The sequence below is a fragment of the Lathamus discolor genome, chromosome 1 (assembly GCF_037157495.1).
Source record: "Lathamus discolor isolate bLatDis1 chromosome 1, bLatDis1.hap1, whole genome shotgun sequence".
NCBI lineage: Eukaryota > Metazoa > Chordata > Aves > Psittaciformes > Psittacidae > Lathamus > Lathamus discolor.
Window position 1 is genome coordinate 30,296,755 of NC_088884.1, and position 21,952 is coordinate 30,318,706.

At 36.8% G+C, this 21,952-nt stretch overlaps 1 protein-coding gene across 4 annotated transcripts in view; it reads left to right on the plus strand.

Annotated features, from left to right (window-relative positions):
• Positions 1-21,952, plus strand: part of ORC5 (origin recognition complex subunit 5) — a 72,967-nt gene that overhangs the window by 27,435 nt on the left and 23,580 nt on the right. For 3 of the 4 annotated variants that reach the window (XM_065666440.1, XM_065666450.1, XM_065666426.1), the window contains exon 13: positions 4,474-4,584. In XM_065666440.1, the coding sequence (XP_065522512.1) occupies positions 4,474-4,584 (111 nt within the window). Of the gene's footprint in view, positions 1-4,473; positions 4,585-11,666; positions 11,758-21,952 lie in introns of all 4 variants that reach the window. The other variant, XR_010609909.1, reaches the window with a different exon arrangement.

The window sequence follows — 21,952 nt, forward strand, 5'->3', positions numbered from 1 at the left end:
TACAGCCTGGTTTTGAAAGTTTCTGAGGCACGGTAGACTGCAGATCCTAAGAGCATCTTCCAGACCTACGTTTCTTTGCTATACTGTAATCTTTATAAATATTTGCACAGAGATACAGTTGCCCAGATGTAAAACTGTATACGTAGGTACTATGATTCTGTAGTGAGGGCAACTGAAATACGGGGATAAAAGTTTACATATGTAGTGTTATGAATAAAGTCTCATTTGCTTCAGTTGGTGTGACAGCTTGTATCAATACCTTCCCTCGGAGAAGCTTGTTTGGAAAACTGATTTACAGATCAGACTCGCCTGACTCCACGTGGGTGCCTGCATCTAAGCTGGTGTCTTTTTATAGACGGTGCAGAGCGAGTCAATGCAGTCATTGGAGTGTAGGGTGCGATTAGTCTCGTACTCAAGTATGTTCTATATTCATTCAGATGAATTGCACCATAAACTGCGTTGATTAGATTTCTGCTGGCTGTAATGGTAGCCAGGAAACTAGTTTGACTGTACACACCTACTTGGCAGGAAGCAAACATTAGATTAAATAAATCATTCCCTTAAAGTTTAGGTACAGCCAGGCTAAAAATCTGTTTCTTGATTCTTAACTCTGTCCAGTTCAGAGGCCATGGTTTGTTTTTTTATTTAATTAGAAAAAAGTAAATCTTGTGAATGAGGGGAAAAAATTGACTTTATCATTCTATTAGTTGCCTTGGTGCTGACAACAGCAGCATATGTTGGGTTTCTTTACATAGTTGCTGTAGAACAATGTTTTCCCAGTTTAGTGACAAGTGAGAGATATTTCTGGTGAAGCTACTTGTGCAGGAGTATGCTTTTTCAGGTGTCAGTCTGTCAAGAGATCAAGTGTGCTGGTTGTTTATCAGAAAAGAATTTGTCTAGAATACCTGCTTCAGCTTCATTTGAGGATTTCTTTTGTGTCAGGATTCCTAGCTTGCAACTGAAGATGCATAATTTGTATAGGAGCCAGGAAGGTTTGGAAATGCTTTCTGCCTTAGTTCCTTGCAGATTTGTAAAAATCTTATTCTTTGCTATGTGCTGTTTGGAGGAATTTCCAAACCATTCCTGTTCTTCCAGGAATTTATTTCTGTCAAAGAAATAAACCCAGAGTGATTCTCTACAAGTTACACCCTCTTAGAATGAACTCTTCCAGCTTTTCCAGAAGAAAGTGTTTCAAAATTAATTTGAAAGTTCAAAGCTATGTTCTGTTTAAGCAAGAGCTGATAATACTAAGAGCAAGAAACTTGTGAAGTGACTGTATGCTAAACACAAGTCTTGGGAGACATGGTCTAGGGTGAGGCATCCCTGCCCATGGCAGGCAGGTTGGAACTAAATGATCTTAAGGTCCTTTCCAACCCAAACCATTCTGTGATTCTGTGATTACTGAATGCATGCTGATTGTGCTTGCTAGCTGCTTGGAGTGTACACACTTCAATTGCTGTATGTTTATTGACTTTTTCTGTTGATAACAAAAAATATTCACAGAGCTGATGTGCTGAGAGGCAGAAGGGCAGGGGATTATGCAGTTCATAACGTACACTGTACCTGCATTCTGACTAAGGATGCTGTGCTGAAGTTTTGACTACATTTATATTATTTTTTAGACTGCTTTCTTTGTTAGCTAAGAGGTAGCTTTGGGGACACCTCCTGGATTTGAAAAGCTAAAACATGTATTGGAAATAACTTTTTGTTTTGCTGAAGAAATGTGTGGTTGTGTTTTAATGTGATGACACAGAGGTGCTGGTGGTGTATTTGAGAGTTGTTCTTTCCCAGAATGATTTTGGAATAAACTTTATTTGGAAGTTCTTCATCAGGGACTGTAGCAACAGGACAGGGGGTGATGGGTTTAAACTTAAACAGAGGAGGTTCAGGTTAGATACAGGGAAGTTCTTTCCTGTGAGGGTGGTGAGGCACTGCCACAGGTAACCCAAAGAAGTGGTAAATGCTACATCCCTACCAGTGTTCAAGGACAGGCTGAAGGGAACCTTGGGCAACATGTTCTAGTGAGAAGCATCCCTGCCCATGGCAGGGGGGGTTGGAACTAGATGATCTTAAGGTTCTTTCCAACCCAAACCATTCTATGATTCCTCTTAAAACTCAGCTTCTCTGCTAGTAAGAATGAATCAATGTATACAACAAAAAAGGGAAACTGGATGTCAAAGTAGGGAGAATGAAATACAAACTTAAATGGAAACAAGTATTTCCCTTGTCAGAGCTTTTGACAGTTTGGGTCATAGATAAATCTCTGCAGTCCTAACTATGCTGTCTGAGTTGTAATACTACCCACTTCTACCTTGTGAGCTGCACTTCTCCATATTGTAAAATCGTGTATTTTAAAAATACTCAGCATTGAAAAATCATCGAATTCGATGTTACTTCATGCAACCTGTAATGCCTCAGTGTCAGCTGAGGTGTGAAGATGATGTATGGTGCAAAAGAAGGATAAGGGACAGAATAGCTCTGTAAATGCAAAGTTGAGTAAATATGCTGTGTTTTGTTAACACGTCTGCCTGTACCTGTCAGGCAGCTCTTTATACAGCAGCTCTTGCAGCAAAGGAGCTGACCTTGGGCTCAGCCAGCTGAACTCTTTATTTTAGCCAGCTGAACGTGTGGGAGGCAGAAGCACTCTGGGCCCTCACACTCAGCACTCTTTGGGCTGCATCTTGAATGCTCTGTCCAGTTTTGCCCCCCTAAAGTAGAAGACACACATTAATATACCAGAACAAGTTCAGCAGAGAACTGTCAAAGCAGTCAGAGGCTGGAGCACTTGCCTTGCAAGGAGAGCCTGAGAGAAGTGCAGTTGATCAAGCTGGAGAAGGGAGGACTAAAAGCAGCTTGTCTTGTACAAGTATGGAGATTATCAGGACTATATGATACAATGATGGATGGTGAGAGAGTGAGCAGCAGTGAGGGTAAGCCGAAACAAAATGTTTTTACTGGATATAAATAAAACTTTTTCCTTACAAGGACATCCAGGCAGTAACATGGTTTTCCCGGAAGAGCTGGGGCAGTTGCAGTCCCTGGAGGCTTCCAAGACTGGACTGATAAAGTCCTGAGCAACCTCACCTGACCTCCTCCTCTGAGCGGGAGCGGTTTGAGTAGAGAACTCCTAAGGACCTTTCCAGCCAGAATTGTCCCATGATTGAGTGTATTGTAAGAAACTAGAAATATAGTAAGAAAGGCATTTCTTGTGTAAAACAGTAAGTTGAAGTGTTCTCATTTCTAATTTTCTGACGAAAAATATTTTCTTCAGTTTGAGGTATCAAAATGGTAACATTTTCATTATGATAGAAAGAAAGCAAAAGAGAAAATGAAAACTAAAACATTAAAATCAGCAAAAATATAAAAAAAAACACCTCAGCAATTTTATTGGGAAAAAAAAAAGACCAGTTAATACTTCATATTCCCACAGAGATGGTTGATCAGTTTCTTTATTTAAATTTGGTTTAGAAAGTGAAATTCGCAGAAGAGCTGAGGTAGGCAAGGACCTCTGGTCTAGTCCAATGCTCCTGCTCAAGCAGGGACACCTAGTGCATGTTGCTCAGGGCCATGCCTGCTTTGGTTTTGATCATCTGTAAGGATGGAGACTCCACAGTCTGCCTTGGGCAGTAAGTTGTAGTCTTTAACTGTGCTGAGGGCTAAAAAATTTTTCTTCCTGTATTTAATTTCCTGTATTACCATTGGTGCCCATTGCCAAGTTGTTACAGAAGGCTGTTTATTAGAGTAATTTAATATGGCATTTAAGATGAGGATCTCTCGTTGTGACTTTGCACCTTTGTGAAAGGAAGAGGCTGTGGCTAAAATGATTCAAGCAAAATGGGTACATTGATACTTTAACAGAATCTTCTCTGTTAAGCTTTTTCAAAATGCAAATGCTAGTAAAATATCTTCAGTAAGCAAAAGAAGCAAAAATATACTTAAAAGTTGTCTGGTTATATAGATCTGTAAAAACTTGTTTTGTTCTGCACAGATCTTTGTAGGTGATTATGGATTATAGACTGACTGTAGACAATAGAATAAATCTAAACCTTTACATTTTTTCATTAGCTAGAAATTCAGTGTGCTGCTAGCCTAGCTGGTCTTCCTGTTGATAAACAGAAGAAAACTATGCATCTTGGGAATGCTATAAAATATATTCTTTCCTCTTCAATCCTTAGATCGGGCAAGGTAATTTAATAAGACAAGTAAATCTATAAATCTAGTGACAGGAAATCTTGCATCAGATCCACTGTATAGCTCAAAAATGTTGCTATTTATTGTGTAGTTTGAACTCTTGCCATGTTAAATAGAGCTCTATATCTTTATCTTAATCAATAAGTGTGCACTCATGTAAGTAGGCTGTATGACTTTTGTGAATTACAGTGCCTCCCCAGAGACCAAAAGGATGTGAGAACAACATCTTGTGGTACTCCAGGAAAGATCTATTGGACTGAAAATATCTTGTTTCTGTTGTAGACCAGCAATCACCTCCTTGGGCCAAAGCCATTTCCCCTGGACAGATTGTTAGCAATATTATATAGTATTGTGGACAACAGAGTTGCTCCAACTGCAAATATATTTTCCCAGGTGAGTGTGTCCTTTTTTTTTTTTTTTTTTTTTTTCATTTCTTTTCTTACTGTCTGGAATTTTTGAAAGGGTTTTACCTTGTTTTTTGTGTCTATCCTCGTTCCATCTAATTTGAATTAAATGTAATGAGAAAACAGCCACAGCAGTTATTTAGAGCTGAAAGCTTAGAGTGATATTTGTCTGTAATACTAGCTATGAATTCAAGAAGAAACCTAATAGATAACTTTTTCTTGATCCTGGGCTATGTTTATTAGTTCTGTGGCTTCTCACTGAAGTCTGTTAGTCTGTTTGTATTTCAATTAGGTGTGTAAGCGTTCACTGTCCTATAGCCAAAATTAGTTACCTTGTAACACGTGCTACAGAAATACAGTGGTGAAGAAGGAGCAGAGAGAGGAATAAGGTATTTGCAGGTGAAAAGTTTTGTCATATATGTATTTTAGGGATGATGTTTTCATTCGGACCAGCTCTTGTAGAGGAGAGTCAGTGTCCAATTTCGCTAGATGGCAGCATAACTGTGGAGTTGAATGGAATTGCGTAAATCCAGTTTTCTCTAGAGCTCTGGGTTTGTCAAGTGTAAATACCTGTTCTGTATAAGTAAAGATAGTTTTCTGTTGTTGACTTGATTCCTAGGCTTTTCACGTTTACCTTAGAAGATCTCGATTTCTTTCCTGCTTTCCAGTTGTATTTAGCTTTTGCCTATAGAAATATTTTCTACTTTACCTTGCTAGGTCTCAAATTTAACAAAAGATTATTTGCATCTGATGTCTACTTTCCTGTAAAGTTCTGGGACACATATGGTCAAGATACCTAAACAGTTTGTTACTGCTTTAATCATTGCTGTTCAGTGTTCACACACATATTTGGCAGAATTAATCTCCCAAATTTGTAGAATAACCAACAGTAAATATACATATTGTAAAATCAGCCAGCAGAGAAGCTACGGAATTGTAGTGCTTTATTTAACCATCAGTAGATGCATATCTTCACTAATAGTGGAGGGGACCCAAGTGCTTTACAGATGCAGTAGGCAACTTAAACCTTCACATAATGATTTCTCTCAAGCTCCTTTAGTTAAAGGTTATTATATGATGTGAGGCATGAGACGTTTATTAGACATCAACATGGAAAATCTAATACAAGCATTTACTTTTTTGTAATTAGATAAGTGGTTTTTCAGCTTAGAGTCTGCCCCCCTTGAGATGTCAATGGAATAGCTTCAGAGGTGTTCAGGAAGTGTCTGAAAAATGAAGTTTAGACACATTTATGCATCCTGTATTTGTTTCTTGCCTTTCTTCTGTGATTTCACAGCACCTCAGGAATTCACTGTGTGTTCAGAAGGAACCCTAACTCTATTTCAACCCTAACTCTTCTAGTATTTCAAAGCTACATGAAATTTCTGATGGGCAAATGTCATATGAAAGGAAACCAAATATTGTTGAAGCAGGCAGTTCCCCACTAGACTTTGAGTGATTGCTGCAACCTTGTAGCTACTTATAGCAATTTTGAGGTGCAAAGAACACAAGGATCTTGGTGTTCATAAACATGCATAAATTTGGCCAGCTATATCTATTAACTTTTTTTTCTGGCTAGTGTCAGATGTAGCCCATTTTTTTTTTATGACTGTTTTATTGATTCTTTAATTTACTGTACTGTGAAGTCTGTCAATCAAATCTGTCAGTCAAGGTGTCAGTCAGCCTTGCAGGATGCTGACTTTGTGTTTTCCTCTATGTAGTGCATTTTTGATTTAAAACACAAAATGTTGAAGCTGAAACTCAGAATACTGAGGCAGAAGGCAGTTGTCTAATGATGATGTTAGATTATCAACAATGATTGATCCAGGTTTAGTTCAGTAAGAAATGAAGTTACATAACACTGATATTAAAATTGGGAAAAAGGTAAGATAGATACAGTCCAAGTAATGTTCAGATTGGTTTCACCACTTCTCCGAATCTACTGGTGATCCACCATGTAGGTACTACTTGTTTTAAGTCTCCCCCTGACCCATTCATCTCATAACGTGACTTGAAAAGGCATGAATGTATTATGTAACAGTTTTACAGTGTATTTGTAATTTAGTTTGTCTGCATATTTTACATGCATCCAGATGAGAGAACATGTCATTATTCCAAGGCACAGTTAAGAAGTACCAAAGACATAGTTTATACTATATAGTATACACTATAGTGCAGTTCCCTCTTAGACTAAATTGCAGAATGAAAAAATTCATATAAATGCTTCATTCTAATTTAGAGTGTACACTAGATGGCAGTGGTATCAAAGAATAAATGGAATTCTTTATTTTTCTGAATATATAAAGATTAAGCTATAAAAAAGAAAAAGGTTGTATTATCCCTTAACCAGGTTAGGGCAAAGAAGTTGAAATTAAATTTGTTTTTACAAAACCAAGATCTATAAATGAATTTGTAATATTTTTAATTATGAAAGCAATTTTTGCATTCAAAATCTAATGTAAACGAACAAAATGCAGCAGAATTTAAAATAGGTTTTTGGAAGTAGTGCTATCTAGGCATAAAATTAAATTTCATAGGTTGAACCAACTTACATTCCACTGATTTTTGCCACTAGTTGTTCTGTAAATGTATTTTTCAAATAAATATTTAGGAGCTGGATTATCCTTAGCAGTATCAATACTGCTAGATACCATAAGCTTTTATTTGCTTGTTTGTGTGTACATCATGGAAATCATTCTTGAATTGTACAGAAGTTTAAAATGTTTTAAATAAAATGTTGGGCCTATTAACTGATTCAACATTAATTTTTAGTTCGCTTTAATTTGTAAACTGAAAGGCTGTACATGAACCAAATACTTATTAATTCTCCCCATGTACTGTCAGAAAATAGTGTGTCTTAGCTTTAAAGTTGATCAACAATGTCAGTCAGGATTCAAGAAGGAGTAGCAGCTGCTTCAAGTTCTGTCATGTTGCTGATATTTCTTAGCTTCTTGTTTCTTGTGCATAATTTCTATTCACATGAAAATTTTGGTTATTAGCTTTTCAAAAATGAAACTTTTATGCTAATAAGGAGCAAAATTTCAATTTTGTGTTTAATGCTAGGGTTTATTGAAAATCTTTCATTTTTACTGAATAGAATTTCAACCCAAAATTTGAATCTTAATCTAACTTTTGCCTTTTGATGTTAATTAGTCCTTAAAATGTTCTCATACTTTTTTCAAACAAAAAGTTAATGTGTTCCTTTCAGAAGTGTGGTCTTTGCAATTGATAAGAGACTAAGCTTTTCCTGCTGGAACTTCTTGCTGTAATTGGGTTACATGAGAAAGAATAGGGCTCATTCATTTTGGTTTTTCTCACTAACCAGTACCGGGGAGTAGCACCATGGAAAAAACCCAAACATGCAAGTTTCCACTTCTGCAAATGAAAATTGTTTCAGTTATCCTCATAAAAGCTGAAATTTCTCTTGGTTTTGTGCTATTTTTAGGTAAAATTTTAATTCATTTAGTGAGGATTGATTGAGAGAAAGATAAAGTAAGATTTTCATTGTTATTTTAGGCTACCGTTGTAAGTATATATGTGAATATAGGTCTGTGTTTTCTTGATAAGTTTTCAGTACTCCTTTTCCTCCACAACATTCACTGGTTTTCTTGGTAGTTCTAATTTGTCATGTTACTGCTTTTTAATACATTGTGTTAGTGTAACATGTCACTAAATTTGGTTGTTTGAAATTATTTGCTTGGTATTTAAAGCAAGAGCTAGCAGAGCTTAAAGCACTATTGATTTCTGCAGCCGTTTCAGAGGACAAGATTTTTAAATGTCCTTTCTTCAGATGGACTTATAATTTAATAATTTAACAGATTGAAGATGATATTGCCACCATCACTGGTCAGTCCTGTGCCTGGGACAGAATTCACACGGTTGATGTTTTGGTTGGATGTATGGCTAGGTCAAGCATGTGGCTGAAGTATTTTAATAGATAATGTATTTTTAATGGTGGAAAACTTCAGATATACTCTCACACAACGTTAAAAACAGTGCAACATTGGGGTATGCAGTATGCATCCTACAACAGCAGATAAATCATAGGGTTTCCTTGCCTACGTACAGCAGTCAATGCATTTTCAGGCTTAGGGAACAACCAGGAGTATGATTTATGTGTCTTTGTGGAATTACTGTGCAGAATATGAAGTGTGCATTGTGTCCAAGTGCAATTATTACGAAACAAAGGGATACAAAGAAACTTTATAATGCCTACGCAAGTGCATTTTGCAAAGGTGCTTAAAGTCTACTCAGTTCTGGTATGTATAAGAGGAGAGCTTCATTTTATGTTTCCCACATTCAGACAGAAATATAACATTATTCTCGTCATAAAAATGTGCCTTAGTATAGGACGTGGGTGAATTTATGCACCAAACATTGTGCCAGAATTATCAGCACTGATTTAGACCAGCTCATTTTTATGTTAAAGGCTACAAGGAAGCTAAATTAATATCACAACCAATAAGCAAGTAGATATTTTCATTGTCATAATTACAGCTTATGTTATAGTGTACAAGCCAAAATTAACCAATACTTTTTCCTCTACCAAAATGATTTTTCAATTGCTTCTTCAAATCACTTCAGTAATCCAAACCATTTTTCATTTTCTAGACATTTTATCTTGCTTCAGCTTTCTTGTGAAATACACTTTTCATAAAGAGAATTGACTAGATCTACTTGTAGTTTTGAGCTATAATGTTATCTGTATTATGTAAAAATTGAATTAGACCTTTTGCCTTGCATACTTCTGCAGATTTTACTCCTGTTAATGCATCCCTGAATGTTTGGAGAGACATCTATGCAGAGAGGTGTGATAACTTCTCAGAATATACTAATAGCTGAAAATTGCCGAATAAGTAGCTAAACTGATCAGTAAGTTCAGTTCTGTTTGCATTTTCACTCTAGTGCACAAGACTGTAAGATCACCTTAGAAAAGTTTGGTTTCTATTTATATTTTGCACCAGGTTTGATTTTACTGTTGCTCATTATATTCCACTGATATTTTTAGGTAGTTGTATAGTTAGAGTTTACTTCCAACTATAGTGCATTTGGAAACGGATTTCTACAAAGGCTGTTTATCTCTGTGTGTGTAAGGTGACATATTGGGTGTTCTGCGCCTCAGTCTAAATTTCATTTATTAGAGATTTCTTACCTGTTTGAGACTGGATCTAAGAAAAGAATCTGAATTTCCTAAGAATACCATAAATTCCTGAAACTAATATAATTATAAATATGTAAGAGCTTGGAATGAAGGTTAACCAACTTAAAATTTTTCAGTCTGGAAAAGCAGTGAACAGCACGGCAAATTGTTGGCCACAGAGCAAGAGCTTTTTATCTGAAGTTAGAATAAGCCTGCAGATACGCAATTTAGAGTAGTGTGTTAAGTGCTGGTATTGATGTACAGTGGGTCTATTAGAAATACACAAACCCACTGATGTACATAACATGCCTCCAGCTGGAGGGAGCCAGAGGAATGTAATTTCCTTCAATTAAAGAGGAAAAAGAAAAAAGAAATGCCTTTTCATGGAGCTTAAAAATCTGAGAGGTTTCTTTTCTTTTTGTCCTGCTCTTGTCTGCCTAACATGGATAGATAAAGAAAAAAATAGTGTTACATGTGTAAACCGGAACGGTATGTGGCAATTTACTTGCAGGATTTCTTTGTCCCTGTTGTGTTAGAAATATGCTTTATATCTAATTTTTTTCAGATGAGAATTTGGTACTTAAGCTACCCTTTTTGTAACTTGCCAGCTATGGTAAAATTCTGATAGCAGGATTGAAAAGATGTCCGGTTCCATTATTTGCTTATTTGATGAAGGGTTTGCTTTTATTATTGCATATCCTTTCTGGACACCAGATACCCACACCACAATTGTAGAACTAACTGTTAATGCATTATATTAGATCCTCTTGATGTAGGAACTGTGATAAAGAGGAATGCTGTCAACAGGGTGGGTTTTTTCCAAACGTAAAACACTGTAATTGCTTCTACAAGCTCAGTTTGTGTTAATGTTTGGAAATACTAAGTTTTCCAATCTGCACTTGACAACTCTTGGCAGAATGAGAATTACTCATTTTTGCCAGATCAGCTGTTCCTGTATGGTTTTCCAGCTTTCCTTGCTTCTGTGGGGACTGCTCATAAGAGCATTTTACATCTGACTTGACTAGAGCATTTAAGACAACTAGAATACTTGCCTACCTGCTCACTTTTCACTGGAGAGTTTCCAGGGAAAAGATCTTTTTGAAAATGTGTGTTATGCTGTGCTATGCCCTAAGAGGCAGAACAGAGATGAGTGAGAGCCATTTTTAATTTAGAGTGTGTGAAAAATACAGAACATGCTCTTGCGCTGGTTGTGTCATAAGTAGATTTTTTCAGGGTGGGTCATTCGTCTCTTTGAAAACAAGGAAAATGCTGAAAAAATGAAAGTTCCTGCTGATTCTGCTTTTTCTTCTCTGAAGCCACTTTTCTTTGCTTCCCTTTTACTGAGAAAGTTCCGAAGTGGTGTGCTTGTCTTTCTTCTGGATAACCAGGTAGAGTCAGTGTTAAAATTTTACCTGAAATAAGTTCATAGCAGATGTTGGCTGCGTAAGTGTATGGGATGACCCCTTGGTAGAATGTGCTTCTCTCCTGTTCTTAGATGAACTTAACGTTCAAAACTTCATGATTGAAGTTTATATTGTGGTGAGATTTCTTGTTTTCTGGTCGAATATTTAACAGAAAAGTTTTGAATTTCATGAGAAACTTTGCAAGTGATTCAAGACTTAATTACAGTTTTTCATGCATCTGAATTTGGAGAGTGTCTTACTTTGCTTTATACACCCATTAGGCAGTACTGAGCAGCAGTACCTCAAGATTAGGTAGAGGTTTGAATAGTCATATACAAAAATGTTGATATATTTGAACAATTATTTTATATGTTGTTACACTGTTGAATTACTGGGTATTAAAGTAGCAGACATTCAGAAGTGAGATAATTGTTAAAGTTGGTATCTCTTGGAGTTGCAGGAGTATGTAATTTTTTTTCTTAAATTTTGTTTCTGGGATATGACCAAACATTATATCTTTCATACAAGGAAAAATATCTTTCATACAAGGAAAAGCTGTGGGAGTGGGGCCTGCTCAGCCTGGACAAGAGAAGGCGCAGGGGGGATCTGATCAGTGTATGTAAGTATTGAGTCTGGTCCCATCCTCTTGACGTCCTCCCTTCTTAGTGGTACTAGGCAATAGGACAAGAGGCAATGGGCATAAACTAAGACACAGGAAGTTCCACCTTGTCGTGGTTTAAACCGATCCACACAGCTCATCCACTCACCCGCTCCCCCCCCGACCCTCCCTGCTCCCAGAGGGATGGGGAGGAGAATCAAGAGAATGTAACTCCCATGGGTTGAGATAAGCACAGCCCAGTAACTAAGGTATAACACAAATCACTACTACTATCACCAATGATAATATTGATAAGAGAAAATTACAAGAGAATACGATACCACCGCCGAACGAGTTCGACACCCCCGAAGAGAGAGCGTGCCCTTCTGGGTAACTCCCAGTTACCTCTCCGGGCATGACGTGCTGTGGTATGGAATACCTCTTTGATCAGTTTGGGTCAGGTGTCCTGTCTCTGCTTCCTCCTGGCCTCCCCTCATCCCCAGCAGAGCATGAGACTCACAAAGTCTTTGGCCAGAATAAACATTACTTAGCAACAGTTAAAAACAATCAGTGTTATCAGCTCTCTGCCCAGGCTGGAAGTCAAAACGCAGAGCTTGCACCAGTTACTAAGAAGGAGCAGAATGGCTCCTAGTAAACCCAGGACACACCTGAACATGAGGATGAACTTGTTTACTGTGAGAGTGACTGAGCGTTAGACTAAGTTGTTCAGAGAGGCTGTGGAGTCTCCTTCCCTGGAGATACTCAGGAGCTGTTTGGACACAATCCTAAGTAATGTGCTCTGGATGACCCTGCTTGAGCAGGGACATTGGACTAGATGACCTCCAGTGGTCCCTTCCACCCTCAACCATTCTGTGATTCTGAGATTTCCCTATCTTTATGATTTCTTGAGTTCTAAATTTAAATTACAAGAGAAAATATCATCAGCCTCTATGTCTGTCCTGTTGATTTAATCTGCAAATGATTGTTTGCATTTCCTTGTCCTCCTCTTGCTTCAGAGGAAAGTACATAAAATTGCACAGCTTAATTCAGTCTTGCCGTGAGAGTTGTCATCCCCATAGTGGTTATATTATGATTTCTTGCAGGGGGAAGTATTTATTTTTACAAAAAAAATAAATTGAAATAGATGGAAAAGGTCTTAAAAGCTTTTTTAATCCTTTTTATTTTTAATGAAAACTACTAAGGTTTGTGATATACCTCTGTCTAGTCCCTCAGAAGACTTTTGCTTCATAGCCTCTCTATGATAGGAATGATTAAATATAAACCTTAGACTCTGGAGTTATTGCATTCTTTTTACTGGTTCTGATAAGCTTCCCCTCCTCTTCCATACATAGACACATCTTGCCACCACAGAATATTTTTTAGTCTTATGTTATATACAACATTCATATATGATTTGTATATCCCCTGCAGGTTTACTGTCCAAATGGGGTTCTAATGTACCTGTTTGTCCTGTTAGTTCGTGGTTACCCAATACTTAAAAGATGGGTTTGAATTGTTAGAACGGCTTTCTTTGCAGTCAGAAACTTGTAGCTGCATGTTTTGTAAGCTTATATTATTACTGTTGTATTTAATCCTAATGCCTAATTCTTTCTAGGTGAACTATGCATCAGACATGCTTAATTTTGCTGGATCTGTCTATTGATTAGAAAGTACAGTAATCTATTGATCAGTACTCTTGATTTTCAGTAGGTTTGGGAAGATGGTGATAAGAGGTAATAAATAACTCTTATTTTCTCATTTTCTGTTACTGGTCACTGGACTAATCTGGCAGAAATTCATGAGCTGAAATAGGAACTTAATGTGATGCACAGCATGGTGACATAGTTAGCACTTTAGCACTGACTATGGCAGCTTGAGAGAGCCTGCTGTTCAGCAAAAGGAAAGGAGAAAACATTACTTACTTTTAACCAAATAGCTGACTGTATGTTTTTTTTTTTAAGTCTCAGCATGGCTGTGAATAAAAATTAAAGTATTCTTAGTTCAAGTAGTACTTTCTAATTAAAATTGTGAAGAAACTAATAGGCTTGATTCCTTCTAGTTCTAGTTGAAGAAAAAAGAACGTCTTTTAGAAAAAATAGTTATGTTTGAGCTATGTTGCGTTGTTTGACCTAGTATGATCTTGTTTTCATTTTGTGGGGGTATATGTTTAATACAGCTTTAGAATCTCTTGGGAGGCTTTCTAAATCAAATTCTATTCTACTTGAATTCTTTCTTTTCAGTAATTTAAAGTAGAACACTTACCTTATTTCTGCAAAGAGCTTCTGATGATAGTGCCCAGGTTTGCACTAAATCGGTGTCTTAGAAACTTAATGCATTTAAGAAGAAAAATTGTTGTGAATTATTGAAAACCAGTTTTATTGGCAGAAATTTTGGTTATGACAAAGGAAAGGCTATTGAGAGGGAGGAAGGGAGAGAAGGTTTCAGATGAAATTGAGTTTAGCAGGAAGATAAAGGGAATTCCTAAATTTGTTCTGCCTTTTATCTAGAAAAAACAGCTCATTTAAAAACTATCTTGCTATTTATCTTAGTTTGTATTTCATTAGCATCTCCCTAAGAATTTGCAGACTCAAATAAGCCAGTAAGTAGCTCTACGATAAGGCTTTCTAATATTGATTTACACTGAATTTGTACTTTTCAGATACAGTCAAATAAAAAATACGGTTTTTGAGGTAGGTGTGCAAGTTTCCTACAAAAATGATGAAGACTTTTATATGCTCGCTGAATGTGTTAGTAACTTTCACAAACAATTCTGGTGTCCCTGTGATCTTAATGTTATATATTCCTTTGAGCCCTTCACATGTCTTAGGTTGCATGCTATATAACATAGGGAATGTGTTGCATCAGCCAACAGTTTCTTCAGCTTCTGTTCTCTTGGTGCATTATTTGTAAACAGTATTTGAAGCTTCAAATTTTAACTTATCTATGAAAACGTGTTAGTGTATAAAGGAAGTAAATATGAATACATGGAAGATGAAACAGTTTCTTCCCTCCTTCCAAACTCTGTCCTTTCCATCCCTTTCTTTACATAATTGTTTAGAAATTGGTTTCAGGCACTTAGTGGAAGGAGCATCGCTCAGTACTCCAGGAACAAATTCACACTGTGTTTACATCAAGCAGTTGCAGCTGAGGCTTGTTAGTGATTGCCTCCCAGATTAAAAAAAAATCTTCACTGTGGTACATGAACTCCTATTGTTTGGAGATAAATAATCGGCTCATCCCCTCTTTAGGGAAGAACAAAGAACATAATAGTACATCTGGTTCATCTGTTAAGACAGCAAAGATTAATTAAGCAAATACTGCAGAACCTCTCTTGATAACACATATATCTAAAACTGGCCTGTGTATGATAAGTTTTTTAATCAGTTTGCTTTAACCATTTAGTATATGCACATAATCTATTCCAGAATCTCCAGATTCATAGAAATAAGTTAGGACACAATACTAAGATAAGGCAAATCAGAGAATTAGGGTAGCGTTCATTAATTCTCTTGCAAGTCTCTTAGTTTAAGATGATATGGTTAGGAAGATGTAACACTAGAAGGAACCTGTTGGGCCTCCAGGTGATGTTATTAGTACTTCATAAATTTTATCTGTCTCTTCCTTAAAAATTATTTGGCTGGTTTCTGAAAATTTGGATCGCAACCTGCCTGGGGGAATGAACTGTCTCTTTATTGAGAACTTGTACAGGACCTGGTTCAGTGACGCAATTTTAAACCTCGAACTAGCCTGTGTAGTCAAATTGTTACATTGAGCATCCCTATTTCTTCACTTCCCTCTCGGGTAGAACTAGTGTCTAGTTACAGGTTTAAGACTACTCAAGGCCAATTTTACCTGCTTTACGTTTTGCTAACATTGTTGTTTAGTTTAAATAGCTTTACTTGCTCCTTAACTTCAGCAGAGTTGTAAGGGCACAGATATCCTGTCAGGATCTTAATTTTGCAAGCCTTCACTTATTAAATATGTCTCTTCTCTGCACATACAGTAATGAAGGTAATTGCAACTTCAGTAACAGCATGAAGACTGGTTAAAGAGTTGGCTATAATTTTATGTTCTCTTTACTGATATGCTGCTTGTACTTGTTCTGATATGGTCCCTGTCTGCTCCCTGCCTAATGTGCTCTTACATCTCCCTGTCTAGGTTATATTCTTTTTAGGTAGTTACACCCCACTTGTCACTTCAATACAGATGATTCTGCTGTATCACATGTGAAATAAATCTGTGGCATTGTATCTGTACCAGGGACCTCTTCCAGTTTTTGATGAGGCTGGGAAGTACCGAGGCTAAGTACATGTACAATGTTAGAGCACAAGGTAGCAAAATGGTACATTAAAGAATATGTTGGATCACTTCAGTGAATACTTGTACTGTTTCTGCCCTGCCAGCTGCAGTCTGTTCTAACTACTGACTTTCTATTTAACATACCTCCTCCCCCAAAGACCCTCTGCTGCCTTCTGTGTCCATTTGATAGGGATAGTGGGGCTTGCCACAGTATCTTGGACAAAAGAAGCAGCTGCATTACAGTTAATTTGAAAGAGAGGATTTCAAAATACAAAGCTTGTTGACAACAGAATGCCTCCTGATACATGAGGAATAGTTAAGAATTGGTTTAATCTCTCTTCCCCATCTATGGAAATGAAAACTGGAAAAAAATGGGGGGAAGGGGAGCAGTGTGGAAAATTGTTATCAGGGTATGAGCAAATCTCACTTATTCAAAGTTTATATTCTTAGTAAGTCTTGGAAATATTGCTTATTTAATATAGGAAGAGTGTCAGAATAGGCTGAAACAAATCCTACAGCAGCTCAGACTTGGAAAAGCTTGATTCAGAAAAATATGTTTTTGGAAGAGACATTGCTGAATATCTGAAGGTGCATTAGGAGCTGCACAAGGTCTCTGTCCTTACCACCTTACGATTTAATTTCTCACATGTGATGAAGGAGGGTGGATGGCGGAAAAAATAATGTGATTATTTTGGATGAGATTGATTTCTTGCTGTGTGTAAGTGTCTGCAGAGTAAAAGTATATCTGAGCTAGTCACTTAGTGTGCATTTCTGGTTAATGGAGAGAAGTAGAGATGCAGAGAACATCCCATGTGCCCTGATGTAGGTAGACATGAGCATGTAAAGCCACTCTGTTTATGAAAAGCTTAAATATCTAAATTAGGTTACAGTGTAGCTTGTCCTGCTGTACTGATTTTGCTCCATCAACTAGACAGGGAGTCAAGAATGCCTTAAATTTACGATGCATTTATCTAAAGTATTCTGTCCTGAAGGACTGAAAAAGTGTTTTCTCAGTAGTTATTCTTCATACTGACCAAAAGGCATTTTCTCGGTAATTATACTGAGTTGCTTGTAAAATAAACAGAAAAATGCACCATCAAATATCCCTTCTTGGATGTCATATTCCTAGTCAAAATGCTTGCAGTATAGGGGAAATGATTGATTTATACACCTTCCTACTCATTCCTCTTGTGGATTAAGTTGGCCAGTTATGCTGCACTGTATACCTGAGAAGAGCATGCCCAGGGCTGCCCTGAGTGGCTGGCAAGCTGGGGTTGGCCTTCCCATCTTTTGTTTTGATGGATTGCTCTTTACTTATTCCTGAGAGCAACTGCTGAAGCCCTGTCTTTTCAATGACAAGGTTTTTCTGGTAGAAACTTATTTTACAGAATTCTGTGGTAATGATCTGTCGTTTTACATCCTTGAAATTGCAGCGTGAACCATATATCTTTGAACCGTATTTCAATAACAGCATCTGCAGAACAGCTCAGTGTCATGTAGGAAACACTCTGAGAGTGATCTTTTTTCTATGTGAGAAAGCTAAGTATGTCAAGAAAGGTTGGATATTCCACCTTTGTTTGAAATATGAAGAGGCAGCGTGAACCTCTAAAAGTGGAATTGATAGAAGAATTACAAAAAAGTAAAAGGCCACTCAGTTATTTAAATTTCAGGAAGCATTTTAGAGGTAAAATTTCAAAATATGACCTAGCATATGCAGAGTGGATTTTGGGCATAGCTTAACTGAAATGAAAATTGCAATATTTGAAGACAGATCTAGTTCAGATGAGCAGATGCTGATCTGTAAGTGTGTTGCATTAACATGTGATGGGGAAACTTTAAAATCTATATGAGGTCATAAAAATAAAAAAAATAAATCCCAGTATCAAAATTTCTTGTTTTTTAACACTCAAATTAGTGGTTTGTTTTCTAAATAATACATATTTCTGAATATTACTGTAAATTTGTGTATGCTGGCATTTTTAACAGCACATGGTGCTAGCTCTCCATAGCAATTCACATAAAACGTTGAAAGGGATCTTTCAGTGTGCATGTTTTTACATATATTTTTTTCCTTTCTGCTCACCTTCCATATGTGCTTCTTGAAATATAATACAAATGAGAAGTGGGAAATTCACCACACTTTTATTGAATGCATTAGAACATTCCAGTAAGAGGAGCTGAATATACAGACAGAACACGTGTAGCTTCTGAAAGGTTCAGAATTCAAACATTGGTTACTAGTGAGCTTAAAAAAAAAAACAGGAGGGGTGATAGCTGGAGTATTTATTAAAAGGCACAGATAGAGAAAATGATGACCCAAGTTGATCTAATTTTATAATTGAAGACTGCTGGGAATGTTGTAGACCATCTGTGACCTACATAAAATGAACAAGGAGGTCTTCCATGTTCTAGATATTTAGACAAGAAATACGAAGAAGCACATCAACAGATGAACAAATCATACACAAAAAAAAATTGCTATAGTTGATACAGAGAGTAAACAGATTGACTTAAGAGATTACCACACAGACATGAGAAGAAAACTGAGGATTGTTGTTACAAAATGATCTTTTTCAGCCTTTTTTATTTATCACTAGCATATGGCCTAGGAAGACTTTTTGCAACAAATATTTTGTAGCCTGGAGTGGCCTCTAATGGATGTATGACACTGATGGTGCAGAGAAAAGCTTTTTAATAATTTGTGTGACTGTAGTGCTTGTGAAAGATGCTAGACTGCCAGCCTAGAAGATTGGGAAACTGAAGTAATCTCTTCTGATTCACTGAACAGGTATAACAGGGCCATCAGTGGCATAAACCCTCTGTATTGCTTTTTGATTGTATCTTCAAAACTGTGTCTTTTGCTTTTAGCTGGGTGCCTGTTAGTTAATAAGGACAGAGACTTACCATTTAATTTCATCCTGGATACTTAGCTCTTACAAAGGAGCTTTTGACATAGCTAAGCTTTTTGTTTAAATTATGAATTTGTATCATAAAATGCAAGGACTATCAGCAGAAGTAGTGAAGAGGGAAGGATAACTAACTGGGTACACATGGTGACTGGCTGACTGGAGCTGTTGCATGGTAGGCTGGGCTGCCTTTTGCTTTCTCTCCTAGACAAAGCAAAAAGCATTGAGAGCTCACTGGTTTTAACCTTGTGGTAGGCATTTCACAGTACTAGCCTGTGGAGTGCTATTTACGACTTAATTTAGTGTGCTCTCTGTGCAGCCGTGACCAGAACCAGGCCAATTCTTAATGATGGGGAGAAGTAAAGAGGTACAGGTAAATCTTTAGCATGGCAGTATTTCCTTAGCAGGAAAGAAATCTACTTTTATCACTTCTATGATTAGATTAATACCTACTCAAACCAGTATCTTATTCTCATCTCCCATACCAAAAAATAGCCCAAATGTTACTTCTACTCATGTGTGGAATTCACTTCAGTGAGCCAGACTGCCATCCGATAAGAGTGAAGCCGTCTTGGTCTGGTTCAGGTGAGGCTTTTGTAACTTTACATAGTGCTCAGGCACTGGGGATAGCTCGATGTGTTGGAGTAGCCAGGATGAAAAGTGGTAACCATGGTAGAAATCATCAATATGATAGGAGATAAAAAATTGTGCTTGAAGTCTTGATTTAATTCTCTTATTAGTGAAAGTGTTTATGCAGATACTAAAAAAGACAGGTACAAAGAAAGAACGTTAATTGTCTGTACTCTGAAAACCAAAGGTGTTTCAGACTGCCCAAAGTTGATAGTGCCTAAGACCTGGAAAAACAGAACTAAACATAAAAATTAAGTAATGTGGACAGTTTGAATTAATTAGGCACCTACACTTACCATATTTTCAGTAAGCTAAAATGCTGCTTTTTAGTGTGGGTAATTTTTGTTTTAATAGCTGTGGTTCTTTGGCATGAACAGAGGTGAGATTTGAGCCTGATGTTTTATTAAAGAAGACAAACAAACAAACAAAACCCCAAACCTACAAAACCCCACACACATCAGTGAAAAGTCAGAATGAAGTGGTAAATTCAAGTTAGCATGTATGAGTGGAAATAACCTGAAATAAAGCTGTTCAGAAAAAGGCAAATAATTGGAAAGTAATAACACTTAAAAGAAGATGTAGGCATGAAGAGTGGCAAAAATTAAAGGCTAGAAGGGAATGACTTGTGAAGAAAGATTAAAGGAAATGAACAGATGTAATTATTACTTATAGCTATCTGTGTGCTTGGTGATGTTCAAATGAAGAGATGATCCCTACGCTAATTTGACTAAATAGCTACCAGGGGATGAAAAAAAATTCTGAAAGTCTTATAAGCTTCAAGTGCCAAGAAAGGATTCATTTTGAGGAGTCCAAAGAGGTCAAAGTAGGAGTAATGAAATAAGATGAGGGGAATCTTAGTTTCAAATACCATAGAAAAAAAACCCTTTTTACTAGAAACGTTAAAGTGTGTAATAGTCTCCCCTGAAGTTTTGGTGGAGCGCCCCACTGCTGGAGCTATTCAGAATGATAGTGGACAAAGCATTCAGACATAAACTGGAGGAAAAAATTCTGCCTTGGAAGGAGGAGAGTGAAAATGATGTTAAAGATATTTTCCTCTATGATATAAAGATATTAAGATATTTTCCTCTATGATTTCAAATACAAGTTAACAAAATAAGACTGGTGGTGCACTAGTGAAACATAATTTATGTAAATTTGCTTTAGAATAGGCATTAACCTTGATCCTTACTTCAGTTCTGCATTAAGCCTTGCCTTTGATACAGTAATCTTAATTAAAACTGAATATTTCATGATTTAACTCCCTCTGCCTCATGAGCAGAACAATACTTTTATCAGTGTTACCTATAAAAGTGCTATCCATGTGAAGTATCTATTGCATCAGATGGTCAGCTCGCTGAAGGTCATATTCATATGAATAAAAGTACTGAAACGCAGGGGGTACATTTATTTAAAATTAATTAACTCTGTTATTTTACAACCAAATGTTAAAAAGCCAGTTAAACAGCTCTTCTTGCATGTTGAGTTAGGAAATGTTGTACTGATAAATACCCTATTCTTCTGAGCTAAAAAAAAAAATAAACCTGGATGAATGGAAAAAAAGTAAGTGTTGGCAGATGTGATGTGTGTCAAGTGTGTCATGTAACTGTCAATCACTGTCATCTTCATAATACCTTTAACTGAATCTGCTTAGGTAGTAAGAGAGAAGCTGCTCATTTTGATGTTAAATCATAATATGTTTTAAATAGGAAGAGGCAGGAGTTGGAAACCAGGAGCATAAAGTTTGCCAATGTACTTCATCCTCTGGGGGGTTTGTATTTGAAGTCACTGACACAGTACAGGCGTCTTCAGGTTGCTCACTGCTCATAAAGGGAGACATTTGGAAGATTACACTTTCCATCTTGTGAAAAGATGGGCAAGTATTTATCTTAGTGATTTTGTAATACTTTTAAACATCTTTTATTGTATATTTGGTTGTTTAGTATGTAATCATAGTTGAGACTTTCATGTGAAATGACGCAGGCATTGACCTGTTCAACTTTAAAACTGATTGATAGGCCAGGATGCTTAGGTCAATGTAGGGGATCAACAGTAAAAGTTCAAGGAAGGAGTATGTGATAGTAAGTGACAATACTTAGGAAATACATTCGAAAGAGTATTACGCTTAGTCTTAAACTGTAGAAGGCAAGCAAACATTTGAGGATCCATCTGCAAAGCCATTTAATTGTTGTTGAAAGGCCATCTTTTTCTGAAATTCTTTAATTCTTTGCTGAATTTAAGGTGATAGACTTAATGATTTGAATGAAAATGCAGCTGTGATAAATCCTGATGTCTGGACTGTATCTTTAGTGAGTAGCTGATGTTAGTGGTTATTTAATTTGTGTCACTGGAATTTTTGGTTATGTCAGGTAGTTGGATGACCC